A 26,593-nucleotide genomic window follows, 5' to 3' on the forward strand; every position below is an offset into this window, starting at 1 on the left:
TCTCCATTTTGAACTTATCAACCTACTTCATCATACTACAAGTAGCAAAAATAGCCGATCTGTAATAGCCTTTTAATTTATTTTTAAATATTTTTTGGGAAAATGAAAAAAAAAAAAGTAATTGAACATATTAGAAAGACAATATCACTCACCAGAACCAAGGACGGTGTTTTCGATTAATCTATCATGGTTATAATGGAGTTAGAAGTTACAGTATGGGTTTGTATAGGAAGGGAGCGTGTCTGATAAAATGAATATCAAATATGTAAATACTGAATCAAGCAACTTAAAAACCGTATGGGGTGCTCACAAAAGCCTGAGTAGACGTTAAAATGTTGAAAAAACATGTTTGAAAGTGAAATATCCCTTTAAGCACTTGCACTTGCTAACACAGCAAAACATATTTCTAACTCAAGTGGATGGCAGAGTTAACATCACAACTATAACAGACAATGCTGAACGATATAACTGTCGTTATAGTTAGAGTAATTATTTAATTAGAGTAATAAAGTATCCCAAATGGGTCATTTGGATAGGTATACATTTATTTGTATAGCACATTTCAACAAGGCAATTCACTCTGCTTTACATAAAACAATAAGAGTATTAAAGACAACAGAAACACATCATGAAATGTCATTTGAACACAATACAAACTGGTTAGAATAGAAAATAAGAATAATTTCAAATCAAATTTAAATATAAGAAAAAAATTACTCAATCAATCAAAAACCTCAGTATTAGGCAAACAGAAAAGTCTTCAGCTTTGATTTCTATGATACAGATGTGAAAGGAGATTAGGTAGAGTTACAGACAGACTTTTGAGCAATGAAAGAATGTTACAATCGTTATTGTGGGCTCGCTAAGGCTTGCATAATTATGTTATCCTCACTATTTATTATGTGTCTTTTATTCCGCCCCTTTTGGCACCCAACTAGTCCTTCATACTTTTAGCTAGAAACTCTGTTCCAACTCTACCTTTGGCTTGCTTAGGACATGTTGGTTACCATTTGTATTTTTGATATCTGTTGTACTTTGAGATATTTAACTTTTAATCACCCAAAAAAACAAAACAATCCCATTACTTTGAATAGGGTAATCTAGGCCATCTAGCTTAATGTTCGTATAATCACTAAACCCACCAGTTTTAGACTATAGACATATTCAAAACATCAAAATAATCACACACACATCTCCTGAAATTTTTGTTGTAAATCTCTTGAATACTGAGGTGTAATTAGCTGTGCAATGTATACTTTTTGTGTTATGACCATTTGAACAGACCCATCTTTCTCTACACAGTACTGTAACCCACTAATCAAATCCCATTTATTAAGTACACCTGCCACCTTATGAGTAAGATTAGGCTGCCACCTTATGAGTAAGATTAGGCTGATCTCTTAAAGGCACAGTACACTCAAAGGTATTCCTCATTAATGTTTTACCATAGCCAACACCGGCTTTATCCTAGCAACCACATATTAGGCCCTAGCAATAGCCTATAAGATGCTAGCAACTATCTGTTTTACCCTAGCAACTGCATATTAGACCCTATTAGACCATAGTAACCACTATTTTACCTAAGCAACCACCTGTTTTACACTAAAAACAAGTTTTAACACTACTTGAAACTCAACACTTTTAACACTATCATCACCAACAATTCTTAAAACTCGTAACGTTATCACACTACCAATATTCTCAATACTACCAACATTCCAACTACTGCATACTGTCTACCAAGATAGCGAGCACACACTGTTTCTTCAGGAACTGTAATTCTTCTAGTCTTACTTCATTGTTTTTATTGACAAACTCATTTAATTATTATTTATTTTATTATTTTATTTTACATGAAGGCCAGCTGCTGAAAGCTACCGAGATGAAGGGAAACACTAGCATTCTGATGTACATTTCAGATTAAGACAGTGTGTCCCTGGAGGTGTGATACCACAAGTCCTGTTACAGACAGTACACCAGGTTATGGACAAAGTCTACTGCAACAACTACTTGCTTTATACCAATCACTTACGCATGTTGTCTACAGATTTTCCTTATTTCATGGTGTAAATGAACACTTCAGAACACTAATGGACCAGTACATGTCTCAGATGGATAGTAGATAGATGTATTCATCAGTCAGTTTAAGATATAATTTGTGTTGCTAAAATGTATATACATCAGGTTTCAAGCAAACCCACCAGAATGATACTACGGATGTTCTGTATGTGTCAGATTGCGCTTTGATAACAGCATGTTACTGATCAAATATCATACATTTCTCCTGTATTAAGAGCTGTATTCTGACAAAAAACATCCGCGAGACTACAACGAAAGTTGTTATTACCCTGTAGTTTTTATCACATCAAAAACCTAAAGAATCTGGCCTTCATGAACCCATGACAAGGAACCAGACAGTTGCCATTATAGCTGAACTGGAAGACATGGAAATGACAAGAAGCCGAACAGTTGCCATTGATGTCGAAAGAGTCTATCCTTGTCTGGTTAAAAAACGAAAGAGTCCGACCTTCATGACAGCTTGCCAACCAGCTGGATGCCTCCGACGGCGGTCGTTGCATGCATACGACTAAAGAAAAGGAGACATTGAACAGAACGGAAGATTATTCTGTTGACATGGAGTTTACGTGCCAAACTGGGGTTGTTGAAGCGAAACGCCTTGACACCTTAAAGCCTTCAATGGGTGTGGGCACAGTCGGCACAATGGAGTCAAATAGCCACGGTCTTTCACAGGAGATGGAAACGACCAAAGCTCTCACTGCATCCTCCACAGAAGGAGGATGTGACATTCTTGACGAGGTCGTCCCCAGTGCTGTTTGATGCAAGAACAAAACCCTGCCAGAACATGATCACGAAGATGGAAAGAGACATTATCTGTTGTGAGTGACGGTAACAGAACTGCAGCTTCAGGCATCATTACACAGTCCAAAGAGTCTTCAAACAGTGGCAGCATGGCCAGTCTTGGATTGTAAGCAGCAGCTGAGTCCAGTTTCAAACCAAGCCTGGTTGAATCCCAACTTGAGGATGTTACTGACTGGGCAAATACTTTACATAAGAAACTGGATGATGAAAACATGTCAATGTCACAGTTCTTCAAATGTGTCGCCGTTGACTTTGCCTTCTATAACCATCGACAGAGTGTCACTCCTGCATACCTTGTATCTGATCTAACCAGAGGATCTGCTCAGACAGCAGCATATCAACATATCATATAGCCATGTCTTTTTATTGTGTTTTCTAGCACCTTAACTAACTTCCATGCACGAAAACTATGAACTATGCACAAAAACGAATTTCACCCACTTTTTTAATTCTGTAAACCTGTGATGTCACAATAAAACTGATTCTGATCAACCATTCTAGAGCGATTGTATATGAGAAAGAGTACAAACACCTTGCAGACACAATGGAGGGTTTGAGAGTTCAAATGAAAGCAAAGATTGTTCAGTAAGGAATGTCAACAGACCTCTTTGGGAGGCAGTGAAAAACTTCAGAGAAAGAGGAACTACACATGTATGAGTTATAGTGATGCAACAGTTAATCATATGATATATTTGTGAAAAAAATATTTTTGTAGATATTAGTATATTTGTTTGTTTTCTGTATTATATTGTATCGATATTGTAGGTGGTATATTGTGAATATGTATCTGATGTATCCCCCTCCTGTTCACTATGGTGGGTCAGATGTTTGTTACAGATGTATGTATGTATATGTTACAGGGACATTGGAGAACCAGGGAAATTGGAGAAGGAGCACTCGTTTTCACCGCCCCCCAAGCAATTCTGTAGAAACAACACTAGAGGGAGCCACGAGCCAGGCTTCCCAACTAACGTGCACACACATATATGGCCGCGACCACACACATATATGGCCGCAACCACACACACACACACGCGCGCTCATGCTTTCAATTTAGAAACAAACAACACTAGAGGGAGCCACGAGCCAGGTTTCCCAACTGAAGTGCACACACATATATGGCCGCAACCACACACATACACACGCGCACGCACACGCGCTTTCAATTTAGAAACAACACTAGAGGGAGCCACGAGCCAGGCTTCCCAACTGAAGTGTACACACATATATGGCCGCGACCACACACACACACACGCGCGCGCTCATGCTTTCAATTTGGTTTATTGAAAGCAGGACTGTTAAGATACTTTAATTGTGTTCTGGCTTTTGTTTTAGTTTCTCCCTGACACACACCCCACACACACACACACACACACACACACACACAGTGATCCATGAAAATAACTATTCTGTCCCTATCGGTTCACAACTCGGACGGCGCTGATTCGACTAGCAGAGCATCGGACGGTCAGCGCGGGCACCCGCGCCTGGAGGCGCGCCCTCGCGCCTCCTCGGCCTCAAGCTCTGCTGAGTTGGTGCGCCTCTGTCAAGGACAATAACTATTATCACGTGTGTGTGTGAACGCGTGTTCAGCGTTCCCCTAGCATAGCTTCCTGGTTGCTACGTGGGGGGGAACAACAAAAGACAGGTCCGCGTCGCATCAAAGCGCCGCCGTGCCTAAAAACGAGCGCTCTGTCTTCAATCTCCCTGGTTCTCCAATCTCCCTGTGACATATATATGTGACATGATTTTATTTCATGATCACTAAAGACATCAATCAAAAAAGAAAAAGGTGGTCATTTCTTTTTCAAATTAGTCTGCATGTACATCTTCAACATTTTCGATTAAGGTCGTTTCACACCTTAAACTCTGCCCATTGTATCTTGGTTATTTTTAATCTACTTTCTTTTTGCCTGTTTTCGATTTAGTTTTGTCGTTTGTTTTTGTTTGAGTTTTTTTGTTGTTCTTGGTCAATTTAAGTCCCGTCTGTGTCTCGTCATGCCATAAAAGTAAAAAAATAATCATGGTGATATGTTAATATTGATAACCAACCTTTGTTTCTCTGCACCACCTATGTTTCACCAATAAAAAAAATATATATGGCACTCTGAGGATGATTTGGATGATAATACCTGGCACTCAATTTGTTAAGGATGTAAGCATCGTAAAACAATTTGTCGTGACTGATGAAGATGACGAAGTGATGACGTTTGCACTATCACCACCTGGCTTCCAGGCAACTGCCGAATTCAAATATAAATATATATATATATATTCAAATAACATAAATGCCACAGAGGATTTCTCAGGTCATGCAATTAGTGTGGGGTGGATGCAGTTCTGCGATCAAAGCAGTTTCACTGATGGCGGATATAAGCGCAACGACGGCAAGATTGGATTGAGACGCTGGGAGTTTCCGCTTCCTGGATGACCGGAGGCTGACCAACATTAGGGTACCATACTACATTATAGCATTTATTTGCTATTCTCTGCTGTCCATCTAATTCACATTTATCCGCAAGGACAAGCCCATCTTGATCCATGAGAACTACTCCTGCGTTCCCTGTCCTCGACCATATCACGCAGGGCTCCATCGTAGCGTTCATGTCAAAGTCCCACTTCACCCGTCCAAGCTCAGTTGTATCCTTGGTCGAATCGATCCCTCCAATGGCAATTGGTCAACCTGTACACTGCTGAATGCTTGGGGTTGTATATCCTATGGAATGTGACGATAGGTTTGTCTGAAGTCTTGACCGTGTGCGAGGCCTGATTGGGATCCATGATGATAAACTCTGAAGCTGCCGCCCAGGGCATTGCGCTGGTTTGATCCAGGATGGGTTCCTTGAAATTTCCAGCGTCTCAATCCAATCGTGCCGTCGTTGCGCTTATATACGCCATCGGCGAAACCGCTTTGATCGCAGAACTGCATCCACCCCACACTAATTGCATGACCCGAGAAATCCTCTGTGTTGAATTCCAATTCGGCAGTTGCCTGGAAGCCAGGCGGTGATAGTGCAAACATCATCACTTTGTCATCTTCAGTCACGACAAATTGTTTTACGAAGCGGCCGCCCAGGGCAACCTCTGTTGTCGTGCTGATTTGATCCAAGATGGGTTCCTTGAAATTTCCAGCGTCTCAATCCAATCTTGCCGTCGTTGCGCTTGTATACTGTACGCCATCGACGAAACCGCTTTTATCGCAGAACTGCATCCACCCCACACTAATTGCATGACCCAAGAAATCCTCTGTGGCATTTATGTTGAACTCGAATTCGGCAGTTGCCTGGAAGCCAAGTGGTGACAGTGCAAACGTCATCTCACTTCGTCATCTTCATCAGTCACGACAAATTGTTTCACGATGCTTACATCCTTAATTTGAAGGAATTTAATGCTTTTTTTCATTTTCTCCGCAAAGGACATCATGTTGACAGTTCAGCGTCTTCAAACCGGAAGCAGAGCAGACTGCAGGCTTCACATGTGGTTAATTTTTTTTAAATGATATCGATTTTTTATCGGTGAAACATAGGTGGTACAGAGAAACGAAGGTTGGTTATCAATATTAACATATCACCATGACTCTTTTTTACTTTTATGGGACATGACGAGACAGAGACAGGACTGAAATTGTCCAAGAACAAAAAACAAAAACAAAAACAGACAAAAAGATAGATAAAAGAATAACCAAGATACAATGGGGCAGAGTTTACGTCAGAGTAACCAAGATACAATGGGGCAGAGTTTACGTCAGAGTATCTAAGGTGTGAAACAACCTTAATCGAAAATGCTCTCTAAAGATGTACATGTAGACAACTTTTTTTTTTAAATACCCCCTTTTTTGATTGATTGATGTCTTTAGTGATCATGAAATAAGACCATGTGTCACATATACATACATTGTAACAAACATCTGACCCACCATAGTCAACAGTATAATGTAGTATGGTACCCTAATGTTGGTCAGCCTCAGGTCATACAGAAAGCGGAATAAAAAATAGCAACATTTCAACTATAACTGCAAACAGATAATAAATAAATTGCGACAAAAAAAAGAAGTTGTTTCACACACTGTACAATTGAGTATTTCCCCCTGTATGATTCCTCATGTTTTTCAGATCATCATAACCTGTGCCACAGAATGTAACAGTGAAGGGCTATTCCCCTGTATGAATCCTCAAGTGTGTTGCCAGATTTTCAGTTTGGCTAAGGTTTTGCTACAAAATGGACATGGAAAGGGCTTTTCCCCTGTAGGAGTCCTCATGTGGTTTTACAGATGTGTTTGACTATAAAAGGTATTACTACAATCAGTACAGGTAAAGGACTTTTCCTCTGTATGAATTTTCATGTGCATCTTTAGAGTAACATTTTGATCAAAGCTTTTGTCACACACTGTACAAGAAAAGGGCTCACCTGTATGAATCCTCATGTGTTCTTCCAAATCTTCATTCAGAGTGAAGCTCTTCCTACAAACTGCACAATAAAAGTTTTTGCTACAAACGGCACAATTAAAGGGCTTTTCCCCTGAATGAAAACTCATAACGTGTCTTTTCAAATGTTGAGTTTGATTAAAGCTTTTGCTACAAACTAGACACGTAAAGGGTCTTTCCCCTGTATGAATCCTCATGTGCTTGTTCAGATTTTGTATTTGGTTAAAGCTTTTGCTACAAAATGGACAAACAAAGGGTCTTTCCCCTGTATGAATCTTCATGTGTTTTTTCAGATTTCCTTTAAGAGTAAAGCTCTTGCTACAAACTGTACAACAAAAGGGCCTTCCCCCTGAATGAATCCTCATGTCTTCAGTGTCAGATTCAGAACAGTGTGAAGAGAGCAGCTGGTCATCACTAGTTGGCTGTGATGGTACCCAGTGCTCTACATACGCTTGTGTTTTTGTGTATTCAGTTGAGGTGCTGGCTGAAGGCTCTGCCTCTCTGTTTTCATCACCATGTTCACTCTTCACTGCTAGTAACAACGTTGACCCCCCAGCCTCCTCTGGACTTAGAAGTAGCTCCTCCTGTTCTTCTTTAATCTGTGGAGGTTCTAGTGTCACCTGGACCAGACTGGGACCCATCTCCTCCTGTTCAGGGGAAACCTCCTTTTTGCACAAAGGAGGGAATTGGAGGGCTAGAAGGAGAGAGGAGGTAACTTCAGAGAGAGCCACTCAATGTGTTTTCTGATGGGATAAAATTGATTCTCCTACAATTTTTTTTGTAATGATATTTTATAATTGTCTGCATATCGGGGTTACCTCGGAGAGGACCGTCCTCAGCTCCTCATCACATTTGAGCACAGAATTCTGCGTGCTGGTGTGTTAAAGCTGTCAGAATTTATCAAAAATGTGGGTTCGATCCATAAAAAAAAAACTATCACATTTTGAAATAGTATAATTATTATATACAATTTTGACAATTATCTTTAATATAAAATAAAACTTAATTCGAACACAGCAGCAGAAGTATTTTTTTTCTCTATATGTGCCGGCCGCGGTTGGTGCTGAGAAACGTGCTCTCTTGCTAGATCAAAATAATGATTACTTCAAACTTATTATTTTATTCTATGCAAATTGAGCTGTAATGGTTTAGACCGGACTTGGAGAACGGAGACACATCGCTCCAAGGATGTGCTCATCGTGCTGTGAAGGAGGTTGGTTGGAACTATCTTTACCTCAATATGAAATTATTAAGGTAGATTACAAGAGAAATGTGACAATTGAGGGAGTTTTACCGTGAGGGACAATCCATAGTTTTTACATATTTTTTTCCGGTCGAGTCTCGTTGTAAACGGTCTCACTACCAAATGAATCACCCGTTTCAGCTTGACCCGTTATAATTTAGAATCAATTTGACGTTGTACGATGATTAAACACGATGCTTTCTAGTACAGACTACCGAGCGAGTCTGGTTACTGTGCGTGTTTGCCATGTGAAGTCTGTGTGCTTTACAGCAAGGCAGCTGATTTATCCTTTGTTGTATGACGCGTCGCGTGGCAAACAGCCAATCTACAAGCCCACAATGCGTTGCATCAGCGATGCATTATAGACTTGTAGATCTGCGTCATACGATGAAGTAGAGCCTTGAGGGGAGACTTCTCCCTTTTGCCTCTCAGACTGACGGCTCTTTGATCTCGCGAGACCAGCTGCCTTTTAAGGTTACATGCCCAGAGTCTCGCGAGAACGCGCGGCAGATTATAGTTTGTTTATTTTTAATTTGAACCTTAATATTTATAGTCGAACATTATTTAATTTAATATTCAAACGAATAGCAGCCTTAAAGTGTGTGCGTGTGTTACTCACAGCCTGTCTCAGTGCAGTGGTTGTTGTCCTCAAGTGTGGAGATGGGAGGAGTACAGGTAGCAGTCCTCCAGGGGGCAGCAGAGCTCAGGTCCCTGGTAATCTGCTTTACACAGCACACACACAATGTAATGTATATATATATATATATTAGTGCTGTCAAACGATAACAAAATGTAATCTTGAATAATGGCATGATTTGTGTACTATAATAATCACATATTTTGTATTGGCTCAAACTTGAATGATGAACTGAAAAGCAGTGCAATGTATGGAGCAGGATGCATTCCAAATGTATTATTTATTATTATTATTACTATACTTTTATTATATACCCAATAAATACATTATAAAACCAATGTTTTGCCGGGGCGCCTGATGGAGGGGAAGGGAACTGGTTGGAATAACGTGTTCCTTCCACGCGCTACGTCCAACCAGGGAAACTCTCCCCTGTCAGGTGACAAGAAGGTCAGTTGGCTCTCATGCATTGAAGGAGGCATGAGCTCGGCCCTGGCCCCCCTAGGTTGGCAGAGGGAAGGTAGTGCCCAGGATTACATAGACAATTGGCACTGGGTGTAAAAAATAGGGTTACAAAATCGTGGGATAAAAATGTTTAAAAAATAAAAATAAAAAAAATAAAACCAATGTTATTTTAATTCTCTTATAAATTATATCCTCTCTGGTGTACATACACAAAGCAGCCTGTATTTATTATTTTGTTATTTGCGTATATGTACGTCCTTTCAAATACAACACTTGCCTGCCAAGGATGTAAATATACGTCCTTCAACAATACATTCACTGCCAGGTACTATACACCTGTTTTTTTAGCTGCTGCCAGGGTTTTTTCAATTTTTCTAACCTTTTTAAGTAGTCACATAATATTTAGCTCCAGTATGATCGATCCCCTGATGGTTGCTAATCACAGAGGGTTTCACTGTGCTTCCGCTAAAAGAAAAAAAAATGTAATCGCGACCTCCCGTTCGCTTTTAAACGCCTTTGAAAATAGCATGGTTTTGCATTCACGTAGATCTACGGGATTGGCAGGGAATGTGTCGTTAAAAAAAAAACATGTTTTCAGCGATTACACCAGAGGGCGCTGCTCTGCAGCCTGTGAATGATCCAAGCACAGCCGAAGAAGAGTACAACCAACAAAAAAAAGCTAGTTTCCATTCATGCTAAAGGATTTAAAAGTAATTAGTTTCTCGGTTTTCTGTTGTTTTTGGCCAAAACAAACCACATTGAACTGGCCATAGCTCTGGAATGGAGGATCGCGACCGGCCCTTTCCCCCCCCCGATTCTACCGGACCCCCGTGCGTGTAATGAGGCGATCTCCGTGGTGCGGGCGGAGGCGGAGAATATTCCATAATTTTTCAAAGGTACAGTAAAATCGCTTGTTTTGCTGACAAGGAGACGAAAAACTATGTTTTAACTTTTGGCAGTCAACGTGTTAACATCCTGCCCCCCAATTGCTGTGATTGGTTTAGATGCGCAGAGGGAGTTTTCAGATCAGGAAGCCGTGTGGATCTTGGACTTCAAATGGTAAAAAAAAAGAATTAAAAAAAAATATATATATATATATATATATATATACACACACATACATACATACATACATATACATACACATATACATATACACACATACATACATACATACATACATACATACATACATATATATATATATATTATTCCATTTAGACTAAAGCAGACATCTCCAACCCAGGTGCTGAGGACAGATTTTGTTTGTGAGCTCAGTTCATGTTTGGTTTACGAAGAGTGACCACAATAAAAACCCTAAAAGGACATTCCGACTCCCGTGTCTTGACTGGCACCCCATATTGTTGGCTACAGAGCCTGAACCAATTCTTCAATACAGCCTGCGACTGCCTTCGTAAAATGTATTATTGTTGGCCCGCCAGTGAAGTTATGTGAAATTCCTCCATTTGTAAGGATTCCTAACTGCGTGTCCCTTTTCCTGTCACATTTTAAAAATGTGAGACATTTGGCTACGCTGCCAACAAAAGACTATTGATACTGTACAGTAAGGGGTGTGAATCTTTTGCTATCCTGTGTTAGGTTTCTATTCTTGGGGTCAGGAATCGATTTCAAATACATTTTCGACTCAAAATGATTAATAATACATAGCATTTGGTGTTCAATCATTAGGCCTACCTGCTGATCCTTTGTGATTGATGTCAATATCAGTTAGCTTGCAATATGCATTAATTCATAACATTAGACGAACATTAATTATATTTGATATTGATATTTTTAACAACACATTTAAGGAGAGGTCGCCGACGTCATTTTCTCGTTACTGGAATTCCATCCGGCAGGTTCGTCGCACTGGGTGGTAGACTCACACCGGAAGTTACATTGGAGTCTATGAGAGCCGGCTGTAAAGCTTATGAACAAACACTATTTCTGAACGATTGAGACCTTTATAAAATACTCGGCTGAGGAATTTAAAAGAAGACATATTGTTAGGTTTTATGCTATTTTTTATATAGTTTTAGAATTATATTTCACCTGTTTACAGGTTAGGGTGATTTATAGTTTATTTGTAGGTGGATGGATCTCCCTAGTGGTTGGTCGGGGTTATTACATCTTTTTCGTTATTATTTATCTATTTTATAGTTTACAATCTATTCTGACGGTTGTAGGACGGGAGAGTATTTTGCATATTGTAAAGATATTTAGAAGTGATTTATTGAGTAATGGCATGTTCATGTTTCGGCTGGGCTTTTGTTGTGTAACAGGTCAAAAGTTGCCCATGGCAGAGAATGGGTTAATATAAGGTTTTGCATGTCAGTGATCTCTTATGCGCAGGCGCGACTTTCATCAGCCAGTCGTTACGCTGGTGTTTGTGAAGCCAGATCGTCCGTTGGTAAGCTAATGTGTATAAGTGTATAATAAGCGATGTAAAGTACTTTTATTATGTTCATTTGTGTGGGTTATACAGTCTGTAATGTGTTCTGTTATTGATGTTGTGTGTTTCTTTGTGTTTCTGTGCTTCACAGTTAAATTACCTACCAAAAGTGCTTGTTTTGCTACCCAAGCTACATGCTAACGGCTCGTGTGTGGAGTTCACGGGCTGGTCATAATAATTTACTGTGCACAGTTTAGTTAGGAGTGTGTTTGTATATTGTATGAGTGTGGTTAGTAATAAATGGCAAAAAGACAATTTTGTTATTGAATGGGTTTATTGCATCGTAGTTTGGTCGAGTGGTTTTCACTGGTTTATCCTTCACAAACAATACCCTGTGCGGAGGGTGAAAACTGAGTTAGGGTTGTAATTTAGAAATATCCGTACAGTAATTTAACATAGTGGCCCGGTGTAAGCCACAGAATAACAATTGACCAGCCCGTGCAGCGAGGTTCGCACGGCTAAGTCCGCTTGTTATTGCCGTTGATGGCACTGGCCGTGTGTGAGGAAGAGGAAGGTACGAGCTGCGTCACAAATCGACACCCCGCCATCCCGTGTAGTAGTCGGTGGTTTGACCGGGTCGAGGAAGGACGCCTGTCCCTGCATCGCACCGAGGAGCAAGCACAGGCCCATCCGTCGCAGCACCTACACGTCGCCGATAGTACAGCGCCGCTGCGGACGGCAGGGGAGGAGTGGAGGACACGCGCGTGGACAGCGGCGTGGTTACCAACAAGTCCTTTTCCCTGAGAGCCATGTGCATTGTGTAATAACGTTGCTCGTGACCCTAACGTTGCTTGTGACTATAAGCTGGAGACGGTCAAAAAAGAGCCGTTTTCCAGTATTAAACTGTGTCGGTCTGAAGTACTGTGTGCATAAACCTGAACAAAGCATGCATGCTAAGCTAATGGGATGAGGTGTTTTCTGCTAAGCTAATGGGACAATGTGGTGATTTCTTGGCTCGGAGCTGACCTGCTACTGCTAACTTTCATTGACTTTGCCACTGCTGCTTGCTCACTTTTTCATTGACTCTGCCACTGGTGCTAAAGCTAACTTTCATTGACACTGTTACTATTACTTGCTAAAGCTAATGCTAACGCTACTCTTGAGTGTGCAATGCAAGCCGCCATTTTGAGGCACACGGCCGCCATTTTGGATCGAGGAGTCTCTTAAGGTGAGAACTGAAAAAGGGTAGTGCAGTGTTGCTAAGCTAGTTTTCATTGACTGTTGCTACGCTAATTTTTACTGACTGCCACCATTGTGCAAAGCTCACGTGCTAATACTAACGCTAAACTTGAGTGTGCACTGCAAGCCGCCATCTTGGATCAGGGGGTCTCTTCTCAAGGTGAGCACAGGAAAAAGTTAGTGTACAATTCAGTGCACTGATTATATAGCTATGGCGTCACTTGATGACCTAAAAAAGAGGCGAACCACAGCACAGAGAGACTTCACAAAGAGAGCTAATAAGATTGGTGATTCTCTGGACATATTTAGTGCGGATGAGATAAAAAGTGAACAGAGGGGGCTCAAGGCATGTTATGATGTATTGTGGGGAAGTACAGATGACTACCTGGGCGCCTTGGAGGAGGATGCAGATACTGACTACAGCAAGGAGGTAGCCGAAGTGAAAGAGAAAGGAGATAAATGTCGCACAAGGTTCAGGGAGACAATGGAGCAACTCAAAGCCACATTATGGAGAGAGACTGTGTCAGATCAATTTAATAAATTAAAGAAAAGGCTAAATAGTGAGTTTGACAGAGCCAAAGGTCTGGAACAGAGTGAGATAACTCCAGAACAATATGAGGACGTGTGTAGGCGTTTGGAGACCGCTGTCACAGAACTTGAGGAGATAACGGACAAGTGGGCCCTCTTTGTCCCCAAGGATGAGGGGGGTGTATTGCGAGAGAGCCTCAAGGACAATGACCGGGGATTAAAGGAGGTTATTAAGACATTGAAGCGGCAAGTGCGTGGGTTTAGTGGAGGAAGTGAGACGCATGAGGACGCTTCCGAGGTACACCCAGAGCCTGGGGCCCATGACCTCCCTGCTACGTTTCCTTTTGTTGATGGCGTGAAGGGTAAAGGAGAGATGACCACCAACCCAAGCTTGCCACCATTCGCTGGTGTGGCGTCAGGGGGGCAGGACTACCAGTCTGGCGATGTGCTAGGGGGTAGTGCTTCGCTGTTTCATCCCCCAGGCCTGCCACCAATGCCATCGCTGCGGGACGCGAACATGATGCAGGATGCCCGGGTGCGAGGTATGTTGAGCAGCGGCGGAGTGGGGCAGGCGAGCGCTGTGCCCGGTGTCATGCCAGGCGCACCAGGCCCCACGTTGAGGGCGGCGGCGCCGAGGTTGAAGCTGGTTCCTCTTAGCCTACCCAAGTTCCATGGAGATAGGAGGAACTATTTCCGCTGGAGAGAGAACTGGATTAAGCTGCAGAACCTGGCCGAGCCATCGGGCTTACCAGAACTACAGTTGTTTCACTTGCTGGACAGTCTTGGCGAAGCGGTGAAAAACGAACTGGGGCTGGATTATTGCCGTGATGCGAATGACGTTTTCCGTAGTTTGGATGATCGATACGGGGACGTGTCGCTTATCGCTGATGACATTGTAACGGAGTTACAAGAAATGCCGGCGGTGCGCGGAAATCAGCCAAGAGAGACATTACAGTTAATCCAAAAAGTGGAGCGTGCGTTGGATGACCTGACCGACTTGCAGTGTGCGGGGGCTGTCAACAATCCGTTGGTGGTCCGTGCTCTTGAAAGCAAGTTACCGCACGAATTGCAAACACGGTGGCTTGTATTTCAATGCGACCCGATGAACAGGGTCACTGCATTGAATCGCTTTAGTGGCCTTTTATATTTTCTTCGTGGCCAGAAGATGGTCCTGACGCGGCAGGAGCAGTTACAGGCTGGGCAACCGGACAATGCCAGGGCAAGTGAGCCGAAGCCTCGCAGCAAGCCGGGAGACAAACCGCAGGAGCGGCGTGCGGTTACCAGGGCAACAGTGAGCGGGGAAGAGGGCAGCTCATCGCAGGGCCCTTGTGTGGCTTGCGGAGAGAACGGTCATACTGGACATTTGTATCGGTGCAGGACTTTTAGGAAGGGCAGTGTGGCTGAGAAGAGGGCGCAAGCAAAGAAAGCCAGAGTGTGCTTCAAGTGCCTAGATCCACATGATGGGTCTTGCCAAAGAAACTTTTTGTGCAGAAATGAGGAGTGTAAAAGGGGTGAGGCTCCATCGGATCATCACTATATGCTATGCTTCAAAACGCAGCCCTCTAGTGACACTGTGCCCACGGACAATGCAAAGTGGAGTGTTGCTAAGGGAGGGGCTAACGGGGAGAGTAAGAGGAACTCCCGGGGCCCAACGGCGGAACAAGAGGCCATGTTTGCTGAGGCAAACCTGTCACCAGAGCAGTTGGCTGTAGTTCGCAAAGCCATAACGAACAAAGTGTCCTCAACGGTGTGTGCGGACAGTGGGAGGCCAGAAGATGGCCCGGTTCTCCTAATGTTACTCGACGTCACGACTAAACGGGGGGACTGGGTGGGTGCTTTAATTGACCTAGCCTCGGACACGAATTATGTTACCCACCAGGCGGCAGAAAGACTGGGATTGGATGGGGAGCCCGTCACGCTGGTCGTGCATGGTGTGGGTGGGATGGAGACCAAGGTCAAGACAAAGAGGTACTCTGTGGGCCTGAAGGTGGAAATGGAGAAAGGCACTTTGCACAGTTACGACATGATCTGTTATGGACTTGACGAGATTGCCAAGGTGAACTATATAGTGGACTCTGAGCGTTTGGAGGGGTTCTTTCCAGATGAGGTCCAGCCGGGGGATCTGAGGCGTACACACAAAGTGGAGATGCTCATTAGTGCCCGAGAAGGTCGCCTCGCCCCTCAATGGATGGGGAGGTGCGGTGATCTTGTTCTATGGGACGGCCCATTGGGGAAGACCGTCAGTGGGGCGCATCCTGATCTGTGTGAGGATGTGGAAAGAGCAGCGCACACTCATTTTGCCTGGTCCATGAGATCGGAGACCGTAAGAGTCAAGATTCCCCAGGACTATCCAGAGCAAGGCAGTGTGAGGGTTACGACTACAGCTGCCTGCAACGCGGGGGTCGTGTCAGAGGGCATAGCTGATCCTGCAGACGAGGCTGCGGGGGAAGTGCCGTTGGAGTGCACGACGGAGGCTGCAGAGGAGACGGTCAGGGTGGCTGCTCCTGCAAAAGAGGCCGGGGAGGAGACCTATGCCGGCCCACACTCTGTCACCATGCCGTTGTGGAGCGTCGGGAATAGCAGCCAGGAGTGCCTCAAGCTGCCCTGGGCCCGGACTAGTCACGGTGGGAGGCTTGGAATGACGGAGACGACTCCAGCCCGGTCTGGTCACGGTGGGAGGCCACATGCAGCGGAGTATGAACTAGAGACATTGGTTCTGCCGGAGCTGCTCGGGGAGGACTCTGTGGTTCAAGAGTCTGCTTCCAAAGTAGTTGCTTCTGCAAAGGTCGCTGCTGAGTCCAGGGAGACTGTCAGTTCGCTGCAGAAAAAAGCGTTGTCTGCAGTCGTTACAAGGACTCAGGCAAAGCGTCGGGGAGCGTCGCCGGATGAGGAGGAAAAGGCTTCGCCAGTCAGTGATGAAGGGTTTCCGGTGGTCGACATTGTGGGATCCACGCCAAAAGCAGCTGTGGATTCTCTTGCGCAGACGTTGCAAGGAACGGTTCTCGTGAGCCAGATGGACCTGAAGAGGATCCGCGCCTTATCTGTGCTCTGTGGGGCCGTGGGCTATGTCCGCAGAATTCTGCACGTCTGGAAGCATGGCAGGACCAGCTCTCGGGTGCAGTGGGAGGCTGTGCTCTCAGGCAAGGAGCGTGAGGCGGCGGTCCTACAAATCTCTCAAATGAGAGGCCGATCGGAGTCAGAGTCCTGGAAGACTCAGTGGACATTATTACACCCAACTCGTTGCTGTTGGGCCGGGTGGGACCCATGGGAGGTACCCAGGGTTTGGATTTCCACCTACCCTTTCTGTCGACTTCGGGCAGTCCATCTTCGATGGCCAGGGAGTCATCCGAGACGTGAAAGTGCAGACTCGTCCGAGTCTGGCCATCAGCTGGGACCAGATGTCATGGCCATCCACCATCCTCCACAGAGACGTGCGGAGGCTGGTGGTTCTCATCCCATTTGAAGACCAACAATAAGTTGGGAAGTCCTCAGTGAGAATACCCATAAGGACTGGATAATTGTGTGTGTGTTTCGTTTTCATTTGACCTAGTGGGTATTCCGTGAGGCGGCTGAGTGGTTAGAGGGTAAACCAGCACTCAGTGAGGGGCAAGGCGGTGGTGCCGACCTCCTAGGAGTTAAAAGTAAGATTATTCGCTGCATAAATGTAAACTACCTTTTCTGTTTATTCTATTTTGGGTGCCTTCCTACCGTTGACTTAAAATTTTGAGGTGCAGTTTTAAAAGCATGTTTATTTATGTGTGTGTTTATTGTTTGAGTACGAGGTTATGTGTGGCCTCTTCGGTTTGTTAAACCTATAGCCCAAGTGGGAGGTGTTAGGTTTTATGCTATTTTTTATATAGTTTTAGAATTATATTTCACCTGTTTACAGGTTAGGGTGATTTATAGTTTATTTGTAGGTGGATGGATCTCCCTAGTGGTTGGTCGGGGTTATTACATCTTTTTCGTTATTATTTATCTATTTTATAGTTTACAATCTATTCTGACGGTTGTAGGACGGGAGAGTATTTTGCATATTGTAAAGATATTTAGAAGTGATTTATTGAGTAATGGCATGTTCATGTTTCGGCTGGGCTTTTGTTGTGTAACAGGTCAAAAGTTGCCCATGGCAGAGAATGGGTTAATATAAGGTTTTGCACGTCAGTGATCTCTTATGCGCAGGCGCGACTTTCATCAGCCAGTCGTTACGCTGGTGTTTGTGAAGCCAGATCGTCCGTTGGTAAGCTAATGTGTATAAGTGTATAATAAGCGATGTAAAGTACTTTTATTATGTTCATTTGTGTGGGTTATACAGTCTGTAATGTGTTCTGTTATTGATGTTGTGTGTTTCTTTGTGTTTCTGTGCTTCACAGTTAAATTACCTACCAAAAGTGCTTGTTTTGCTACCCAAGCTACATGCTAACGGCTCGTGTGTGGAGTTCACGGGCTGGTCATAATAATTTACGGTGCACAGTTTAGTTAGGAGTGTGTTTGTATATTGTATGAGTGTGGTTAGTAATAAATGGCAAAAAGACAATTTTGTTATTGAATGGGTTTATTGCATCGTAGTTTGGTCGAGTGGTTTATCCTTCACAAACAATACCCTGTGCGGAGGGTGAAAACTGAGTTAGGGTTGTAATTTAGAAATATCCGTACACATATCACACATTGTTTTCTGCTATGTTGCTTTTCCATGTGCACAGACTGCACACTGTATCATTTTATAGAGGTATCTAAAGAGCACAAAGTATGTTTCTGAACGTGCCAAAGTATCGCAAGACTGTCCAGTAGGGGTGTGCCGATTTCATGAAACGATACGATACGATATTGGGCTCACAAAATCGATACGATACGATATATGGCACTTTTTTATTATGAAAATATATGGGGGGGGAAGCAAATGCAAACAAATATTTCTGTCTTGCATTATTCAGACATGCAAACTTGTAGCTTTTCAGCTACAATAGCCGTTTTGAATCCAAATAGGGCAATAGTGTGACACCTGACCCGAAATAAAACAACATGTTGTCACACTTTTCACCTCGGGGCTGTTTGCATGCCTGATTTTTTATTTTTTATTTTTTCCCAAAACGATATTTTTTTCCCCCAAAACGATACATATCGTCACGAAAACGTATCGCGATATATCGCGGGACGATATATCGGCACACCCCTACTGTCAAGCATTTCCAGTTTGGAAGCCAAATCTCGCGATACCACCGAGCCAGAAACGATAACTGCCACTTTTTAGATGCCTCAATGCAATTATACAATGTGCACATCGAAAAACTAAACATTAGAAAACAACCTGTGATATGTGTTCTTTTATATTCCTGAACCGATCGTTCAGAAATAGTGTTTGTTCATAAGCTAGTCCAGCCGGCTCCCATTCACTGCCATGTATTTCATTGAACTTCCGGTGTGAGGTTTGCCACCCATGAGCATCATGGCGCATCCCCGACTACAGCCCATGTTTCATGTAGTTCCAGTCAGACCTTCCCCTCCAGCTGATGTGTATCACCTTGGGTGCATTCGGAAATGCGCACCGGAAGCGCACTCACATATTAGCTTCTATTGGCCAGTGCGCTCAGTGCTATATATCCGAACGCACCCCACGTCAAATACCTAGTCAGACTGTACCAAGTGGTCAGGGAAGAAGAGACCCCTCTCTCTGACTGGAGTTTCTTTTTAGTTTGTTTGGCTTTTTTTTTTGTTCTTTTTGCATTTGTTTGAAACTGTATTAGGTAAATAGTCATCTGTATTGTGTCTGAAAATATTAATTTGGTTAGATGGTGTTTACATATCTTCTAAAGTTAGTGTGGGAGTGTCATGATGCCCTTCACTGTGGAGGTGCTGGTAGACAAGGAAACAGACACCTTAGAGCAGTCTTAACAAGGTGATCGACATCAGCTGGAGGGGCTATTCTGACTGGAACTACAGGAAACATGGGCTGTTGTCTATTGTAGTCCAGGAAGAACTGACATTCTGTAAGATGTCAGTTGCCAAAATCATGTTCAAAATATCAAAATAGAAATACAGAAAAAAACTCAAAACACACTCCAGCATCATGTTTATTATGTCCTCAACTTCATTAAAATAGGATTTGGTTCAAAATCGTCAGAGTTGTCCTTTAAGAGAATCCCACGGGGGCTGAGGATCAATAAAGGTCCGCTTATTGGTAAGAATATAATCAAACATTATGTCACCGTTGATCTGAAACACTCAACAAAAGCTCATTTGATTTGATGGCCTACACAATTCAGCAAAAACCATCCCTTCTAGTGAAAGTACATAAGGAAATCTAAAGACTATCTAAAGAGATTTAACAGGATGAACAAAGAACCAACAAGCATCTGTACGGGACGCTATTAAGTGTATCAGAGAAGATAGCAGTCTAGCTAGTCATTGTCATTGACACCGGAAACTCCCTTCCAAAAACTTGATTGAACTATCAATCAAAAGGACACCCCACACCTACCTACAGTATGTGGTGGATGTGCAAAAGAAAGATATTTGTGTCAAAAGCACAGACCAGCTGGCCAAATGTATAGAGAATCGAGATGACTGGAGACGCTGATGGAGGGCTCGTCTGAGGACTGTGTTGAATATTGAGCATTGTATTGCACCTATTTCAATTGACTGATTACTACATTGCTGCCAGCTGGGTCAATTGCAGTGATAATTTTGACAGCAAATTTTGATTCAGTTTTAGTCAGTCTTTTGAAAAAGTCCATGATTTTGTGTGAAATGTTTTACTTTTAGTCTAGTTTTAGTTGACTAAATCTACATTTGAAAATGTATGTATGTATAGGCCTTGATGGCGTCGTCATGCCTGGTTTATACTTAGCTGTGTGCTGAAAATAGCCGATCTACAAGCTCACACGTAGATTTTCGACACCCACGCACAGCCAAAAATGAAAGAATTTTGTATTAGTTCTACTGGATCCCTTGTCCACTAGTCCTCCCTGACATTCTAGTTTAGTTTTTATTTGTTGACAAAATTGTCAGTATATTGATCATAGCTTAGATTTTATTCAGTTTCAGTCAGTGGAAAAAAGGTAGTCGAACACTGGTCACTCACTTGTCAGCTGACCCTCAGCTAAGTAGGTATATGAAGGTGTGTCTGTTCAGTTTGCTTTGGTCTGAGGAAGAGCTATTAAGCTAGAAATGTAATAAAAATACCTTTGGAGCTGGATCCAGTGTGAGGACTCCTCAGTATTTGTCTCTGCCCAGAAACAGGCCTTTTTATCTTTCGATGTACAGTATGTGCTTTACTCACTGTTTGCAAAAGCAAAGGAGATAACATTGAATCCACTACTAACCTCTGTTTCACTGGCATGAGCAGCCACTTTACTGTCACTGTGATCCTCCAGGGAGGCAATATCTTCTCCTCCTCCTGTGAAGGCCTCCCGGCCAGTCTCTCTGGTCTCCACAGCCCCACGATGCATCCCTGCAGCCCCCTCCACCTTCTCAATCAGGAGTTCACCCTGGTCCTCAGTACTCTGTTGACTGATAAGAGAGACACATTAGACATGGAATGGACCCAGAAAATACAGTACAATATCACATTGTTGTGGTCTTATCTGGTACCATGTCATACCTGGGATTGCTCTGCTTTTCAATAAAAAAGCATCTTAGAGTGAAGACATTGTGACACACATGTCTTTGTTCAAATTGATTTATTTGTTCAATTACAATCCGGTAGGTCAAACTATGCCTGCCGGTTATATTATTTTTACACATACAGGCTAATATTCTGCTATTTGTCTGAAAAGTTATTCTAGTGAGGGTTGCTCACAGGTGCTCCACCAGGAGAAGTTCCTTTGACCTCGTTCCTCCCAGGTTTAAGAGACTTAAGGGTAAAAATGCTTTTTATTATGCAGCCACCACCATCAATATTTCCTGCCAACATTTTTAAAACTGGGCCTCTTCCATACTTCCTTCACAGGCCAATTATACTAATTAAGGCTCTGTTCCATTTAGTGTAGAACAGTGGTTCTCAGACGTTTTAATTTCAAGGACCCCCATGACTCGATATTATTTTGTTTTAATCTCTGGGACCCCAATCCAGTAGCCTACAATGTAAAATTCTCAGTATTATTTTTACTCTGAGAGTTTCAGAGTAAAAATTGTAACAAGTCGAATGGTCCATCATTTGGTTCCATTTGTGCACTCTCAGTTACACACCAGTAAAGGGCCATTTGGAACCTCCTCAAGGAACCATGAGGGACCTTAGAGACCCACTGGTGTAGCATAAGCCAAATTCCATTCCCCAAAGCTCGGAAGCTCTCCTCGCTTCCTCCACTCGCGCCTAAGCCCCGCCCCTGCGAGGAGCCGAGGATTATTTGCGAGGACGGAGTGGTCGAGCAGTTGCCGTCAAAGGATCGGACTGCACTTAGCGTCATTTCAAAGCGACGGAAAATTCCGTGATCACTTATGACGTCTCAAACAGCTGGACCAGAGCCGTGGATGAAAATATACATGCATAGAATAATATGCAGGTATAGAATAATACAGAATATAAGAATAGACAATTCATCAATGTGGATGGCCACATTGTTATCTTTATAGTTAACATTTTGTGCAAAGCCATTTATTCCTGAAATAGTGAACGAAGCGCCAGGATGAGCAAACTTACATTTATGAATTAAATCCTGACCCGTCCCTCTTTTTGCTCGTACAGTCCCCAGACCCCCCACCCCCCGCAGCAGTCCCGCACGGCACTGCTGCTTATAACAGCCACCGTATATTACAGAGTATGTCTGACTCTGAATTACATCATTCATGCAGGGTGGCCATACGTCCTCTTTTACCCAGACATATCCTCTTTTGGGGGGCTGTCTGGGGGGGTTTTATAAAATCCTTCAAATGTCCGGGGTTTTGAGAGTTTGGGTGATATCCCCCCCACTTCTGGGACGAAGAAAAAAGAAAAAAACTCAGACGATTGTGATTTTGCTTAATATTGTTTGATAGCGAAATAAATCATGACTGATAGACATGAAAGAAGACCCTTCACAGCTAATAGAGAATTAAAATTTTTAAGAATCGGTTCAGAATTGAATGAGTACGGCTATAGTTAAAGCGTAAAGTCCTCTCCTATATTCAGTCTATATATAAATACAATACATTATTTTAAACATAATCTTTGTCACAGTAATTTATAGTAGTCCATGCACTGCATTGAGGCATGCAAGGAGAGAAATGAACTATCAGCTTTTGAGACAGAATAAGTGTGCACAATATATTACTATGTATTATGCTTTATATCATACAACGCCATAAAGCCAGTGGCTTGTTGCGTCTTTTCTGTTAATTTACACTGTGTGTGTGTGTGTGTGTGTGTGTGTGTGTGTGTGTGTGTGTGTGTGTGTGTGTGTGTGTGTGTGTGTGTGTGTGTGTGTGTGTGTGTGTGTGCGCGTGCGTGCGTGCGTGACGAGTGATCGGCGGGGGCAAAGGGGGGGGGGGCAGCCGGTGTTTCGGCATGGTTTCGGGTTTCAAGCATTGTTTGTGTGGCCACATGTGGAGGAGGACCATGTATACGTCACGGGAAAAGGGAAAAAACAAAAAAAACATGTGCACGTGATGCGGAAGTCTGCCGCGGAGGAGCTGTGGCGAGTGGTCGAGCGTACACTTGATGTACACTCGCTAAATGCGGAAGTGGAGAGCCTCCTCGGCTCCTCCACTCGACTCCACTCGCCTCCTCCAAGAAGCAACTGAATAATTCGACCCTGACTACTTCCGGTTTGAAGTCGGAGTGACCGAGTGGGAGTGAGCGAGTGGCTGAGATTTTCGGGTTTGGAATTTGGCTATAGTGTCTCCAGTGAGCCAACATGCACAATATCAGCACCCTGACTCTGTTTGACCAGAATGGAACAGAGCCTTCATTAGTGTAATTGGTAACACCTGTGAAGGAAGTAAGAAGAGGCCCAATTCATTTCCAATGTAGCCTCGGAAACCCATGGCTTTTTTTTTTGTTTCAAAAGAAAAAAAACCTGGGCGAACCATGCAGGAACGATGGTCTTAGGACCTTGTTATCTCCTAACCAATCAGAGTGCAGAGGGGCGTCGATCTAAATTTGGTGACGTCAGCGTGCTCCGTGCACAGGCTGGGGGGGGAGGGGGGAGGGGAGGGGAGGCGGGGACATAGATTGGTGAAGCAATAGGAAGCGCCGCTTCCTATTGCCGGCTGGTTTGGATCCGCCCTTCAAGACCATCGATTGGGCTCGTTCTTTCAGTCTATTTCCAATGTGGCTGCTGTGCATGTGTAGAGCCTATTGGACTAAGATAAATGTCATCCCATGGCTTGACTGGTGACTGCCCCTTGGCTCTTTTTGCCGTGCCTTTTCAGTCGCTTGTCTAACGCAGTGGTTCTCAACCTTTTCAGGCCATGACCCCCAAAATAATATTTGAACTGGGACCCCCCAAAATAATCATATTTGAACAGGGGATCCCCTCAAGTAATCATATTTGAACTGGGGACCCCCCAAAATAATCATATTTGAACTGACCCCCCCCACCCCGACAAATGTTGAAATTGTAGTTGAGGCATTACATTTAGTTTAGCCTCGGAAACCCAGGCTTTTTTTTTTGTTACAAAAGAAAAAAAGCCTGGGGGAGCCATGCAGGAACGATGGTCTTGGACCTTGTTATCTCCTAACCAATCAGAGTGCAGAGGGGCGTCGCTCTAAATTTGGTGACGTCAGCGTGCTCCGTGCACAGGCCGAGGGGGGGAGGGGAGGGGAGGCGGGGACATAGATTGGTGAAGCAATAGGAAGCCACGCACAAATCCGGGCGGCTGTGTTTGGGTCCGCCCTTCAAGACCATGGATTGAGCTCGTAGCCTCAGGCTACATTTAGTTTGACTCGGTTCTACAGATTAGCCAATCTAAAAGCTCACAAGGCCTTGCGATGCTTGTAGATCGGGTATTTTCACAATGTTTGCCTCTTACTTATATTATTTAACAATTTGGCAAATGTTTGACCAGTTATGTAGTTTATTGATTACCTTTGATGCAGTGATGGTGTTTTTTTCTTTTTTAGGTTAATAAAAAAAGTCTGAAAAGTCTTTAAATTATCACTTCACTGTCATCTGGGGAAATAAAACACATGGGGACACCCCTGGGGATCCCGACCCATTGGTTGAGAACCACGGGTCTGCGTCGCATTGTGAGCTTGTAGATCTGCTATTTTCAAAAGATTTTTTTTATAAATTTTGAACTTCTGAAATGGGGACATTCTGCACAATGACTACTTTTACTTTTGGTACTTTAAGTACATTTTCATACCAATACGTTTGTACTTTTACTCAAGTACATTTTGAATTCCGGAGTTTTGCTTGCAACAGAGTATTTCTCTACATTGAAGTATTGATACTTTTACTTAGTAAAACATGAGTAAAGAACTTTTCAAAAGTGAGTACATTTACCACACTGACTTACTTAAGTAAAAGTATCAATACTGCAAAGTACTCTGTTACAAGTAAAAGTCCAGAATTATTTTTTTTTTTTAGTAAAAGTACAAAAGTATTGGTATTAAAATGTACTTAAAGTACCAAAAGTAAAAGTACAAAAATGTTTGAAAATAGCATATCTACAAGCTCACGATAACACGTTGCGATATATTGCTATATTCAAATAGCCAATATATAAAACAGGGCTAAAGTGGCTAATGTATGTTCTATAATATAGTAATTTGTATCTGCAAAGTATAACTAGTAACTAAAGTTTTCAAATAATTGTAGTGTAGTAAAAGTACAATATTTGCCTCTGAGATGTAGTGGAGTAGAAGTAAAAGTATCAAACATTGGAAATACTCCAGTAAAGTAAAAGTACCTCAAAATTGTACTTACAGTACTTGAGTAAATGTACTTAGTTACTTTACACCACTGGAGACTGTTCTGTTGTCTTGTGGTTTATTATTACAAATTAGACGACCAAAAAGAACAATGGCCAATGTCTCCCAGTAACGTTAACTCTTCAGTGAATGAACGTGATGCAGCTCACCGGACGTTAAACAGCTAGTTAGCTTCATTAGCTTAGCATGAGCGCATTTCACTGTCTATACTCTCATAGCCACGTTGTGAAGCTACAGTATTCATGAAAACAAACATTGACACAAAGCCAATATAACATCCATATCATGTCCGTTAGCAAGTTCTCTCCACAATACAGCAAACACACAACACGTCTGTCATTGAATAATAGACTATATTATGTAATGAATCAATAATAAAAACATGACAATACATTCCCACACTTATCCCAATAAAGCCTGGTACACAATACTGTACCTGAGAGGAGGAAATAAAGTGAATCAATGCAGGTTGCAGACAGTAGACACACAGAGCTGCTGCTGTGCAGGGACTGGAGATTTCAAAGCTGTGTTCCGTGAGCGATAATAACAGCTGTGTTCCGTGAGCAGAAATAACTTATCAGAAATAAGACTTCCGGTCGACCATCTCTTCAGAATAAGAGTACCCACTAGAGTAAAAAGAGGCCATTGAGAAACGATTAATTTGCACATTAAAACTATAACAACAACAGTCAGTCATAGAGATATAATATAACTAGAGGGCGGATTGCCCCGCCCCCAGCTATCATTTCAATGAATGTACCCAAGAGGAAAATAGCAAGAGTCGCATTCTCCGGTTTACTTCCCGTTTCGCCTTGTTTCTGCGTGACGTAGGTGGACACCTTTTTAGGAGACAGGAAGCAAGTTGGAGTCTTAGGCGGGTGCATATGAAAAAAAAGCACCTTACCCAAAAAAAATTGGAACAAAAGGTTTCTCAACTGTT

The 26,593-nt window shown here is 42.9% G+C and overlaps 1 protein-coding gene across 1 annotated transcript; it reads right to left on the reverse strand.

Annotated features, from left to right (window-relative positions):
• Window positions 1-540: 540 nt before the first annotated feature.
• On the reverse strand, window positions 541-26,145 carry LOC308089404 (uncharacterized protein). Its single transcript, XM_080434100.1, has 4 exons — window positions 26,090-26,145; window positions 21,125-21,304; window positions 9,167-9,269; window positions 541-2,587 (listed from the first exon to the last, which is right to left on the reverse strand). The coding sequence occupies exons 2-4, from the start codon at window positions 21,248-21,250 to the stop codon at window positions 2,361-2,363; spliced, it is 456 nt and encodes a 151-aa protein (XP_080290226.1). The 5' UTR covers window positions 21,251-21,304; window positions 26,090-26,145; the 3' UTR covers window positions 541-2,360.
• Window positions 26,146-26,593: the final 448 nt, after the last annotated feature.

The sequence above is a fragment of the Gymnoscopelus braueri genome, assembly GCF_963280865.1.
Source record: "Gymnoscopelus braueri genome assembly, chromosome: 7".
In the NCBI taxonomy this organism is placed as follows: domain Eukaryota; kingdom Metazoa; phylum Chordata; class Actinopteri; order Myctophiformes; family Myctophidae; genus Gymnoscopelus; species Gymnoscopelus braueri.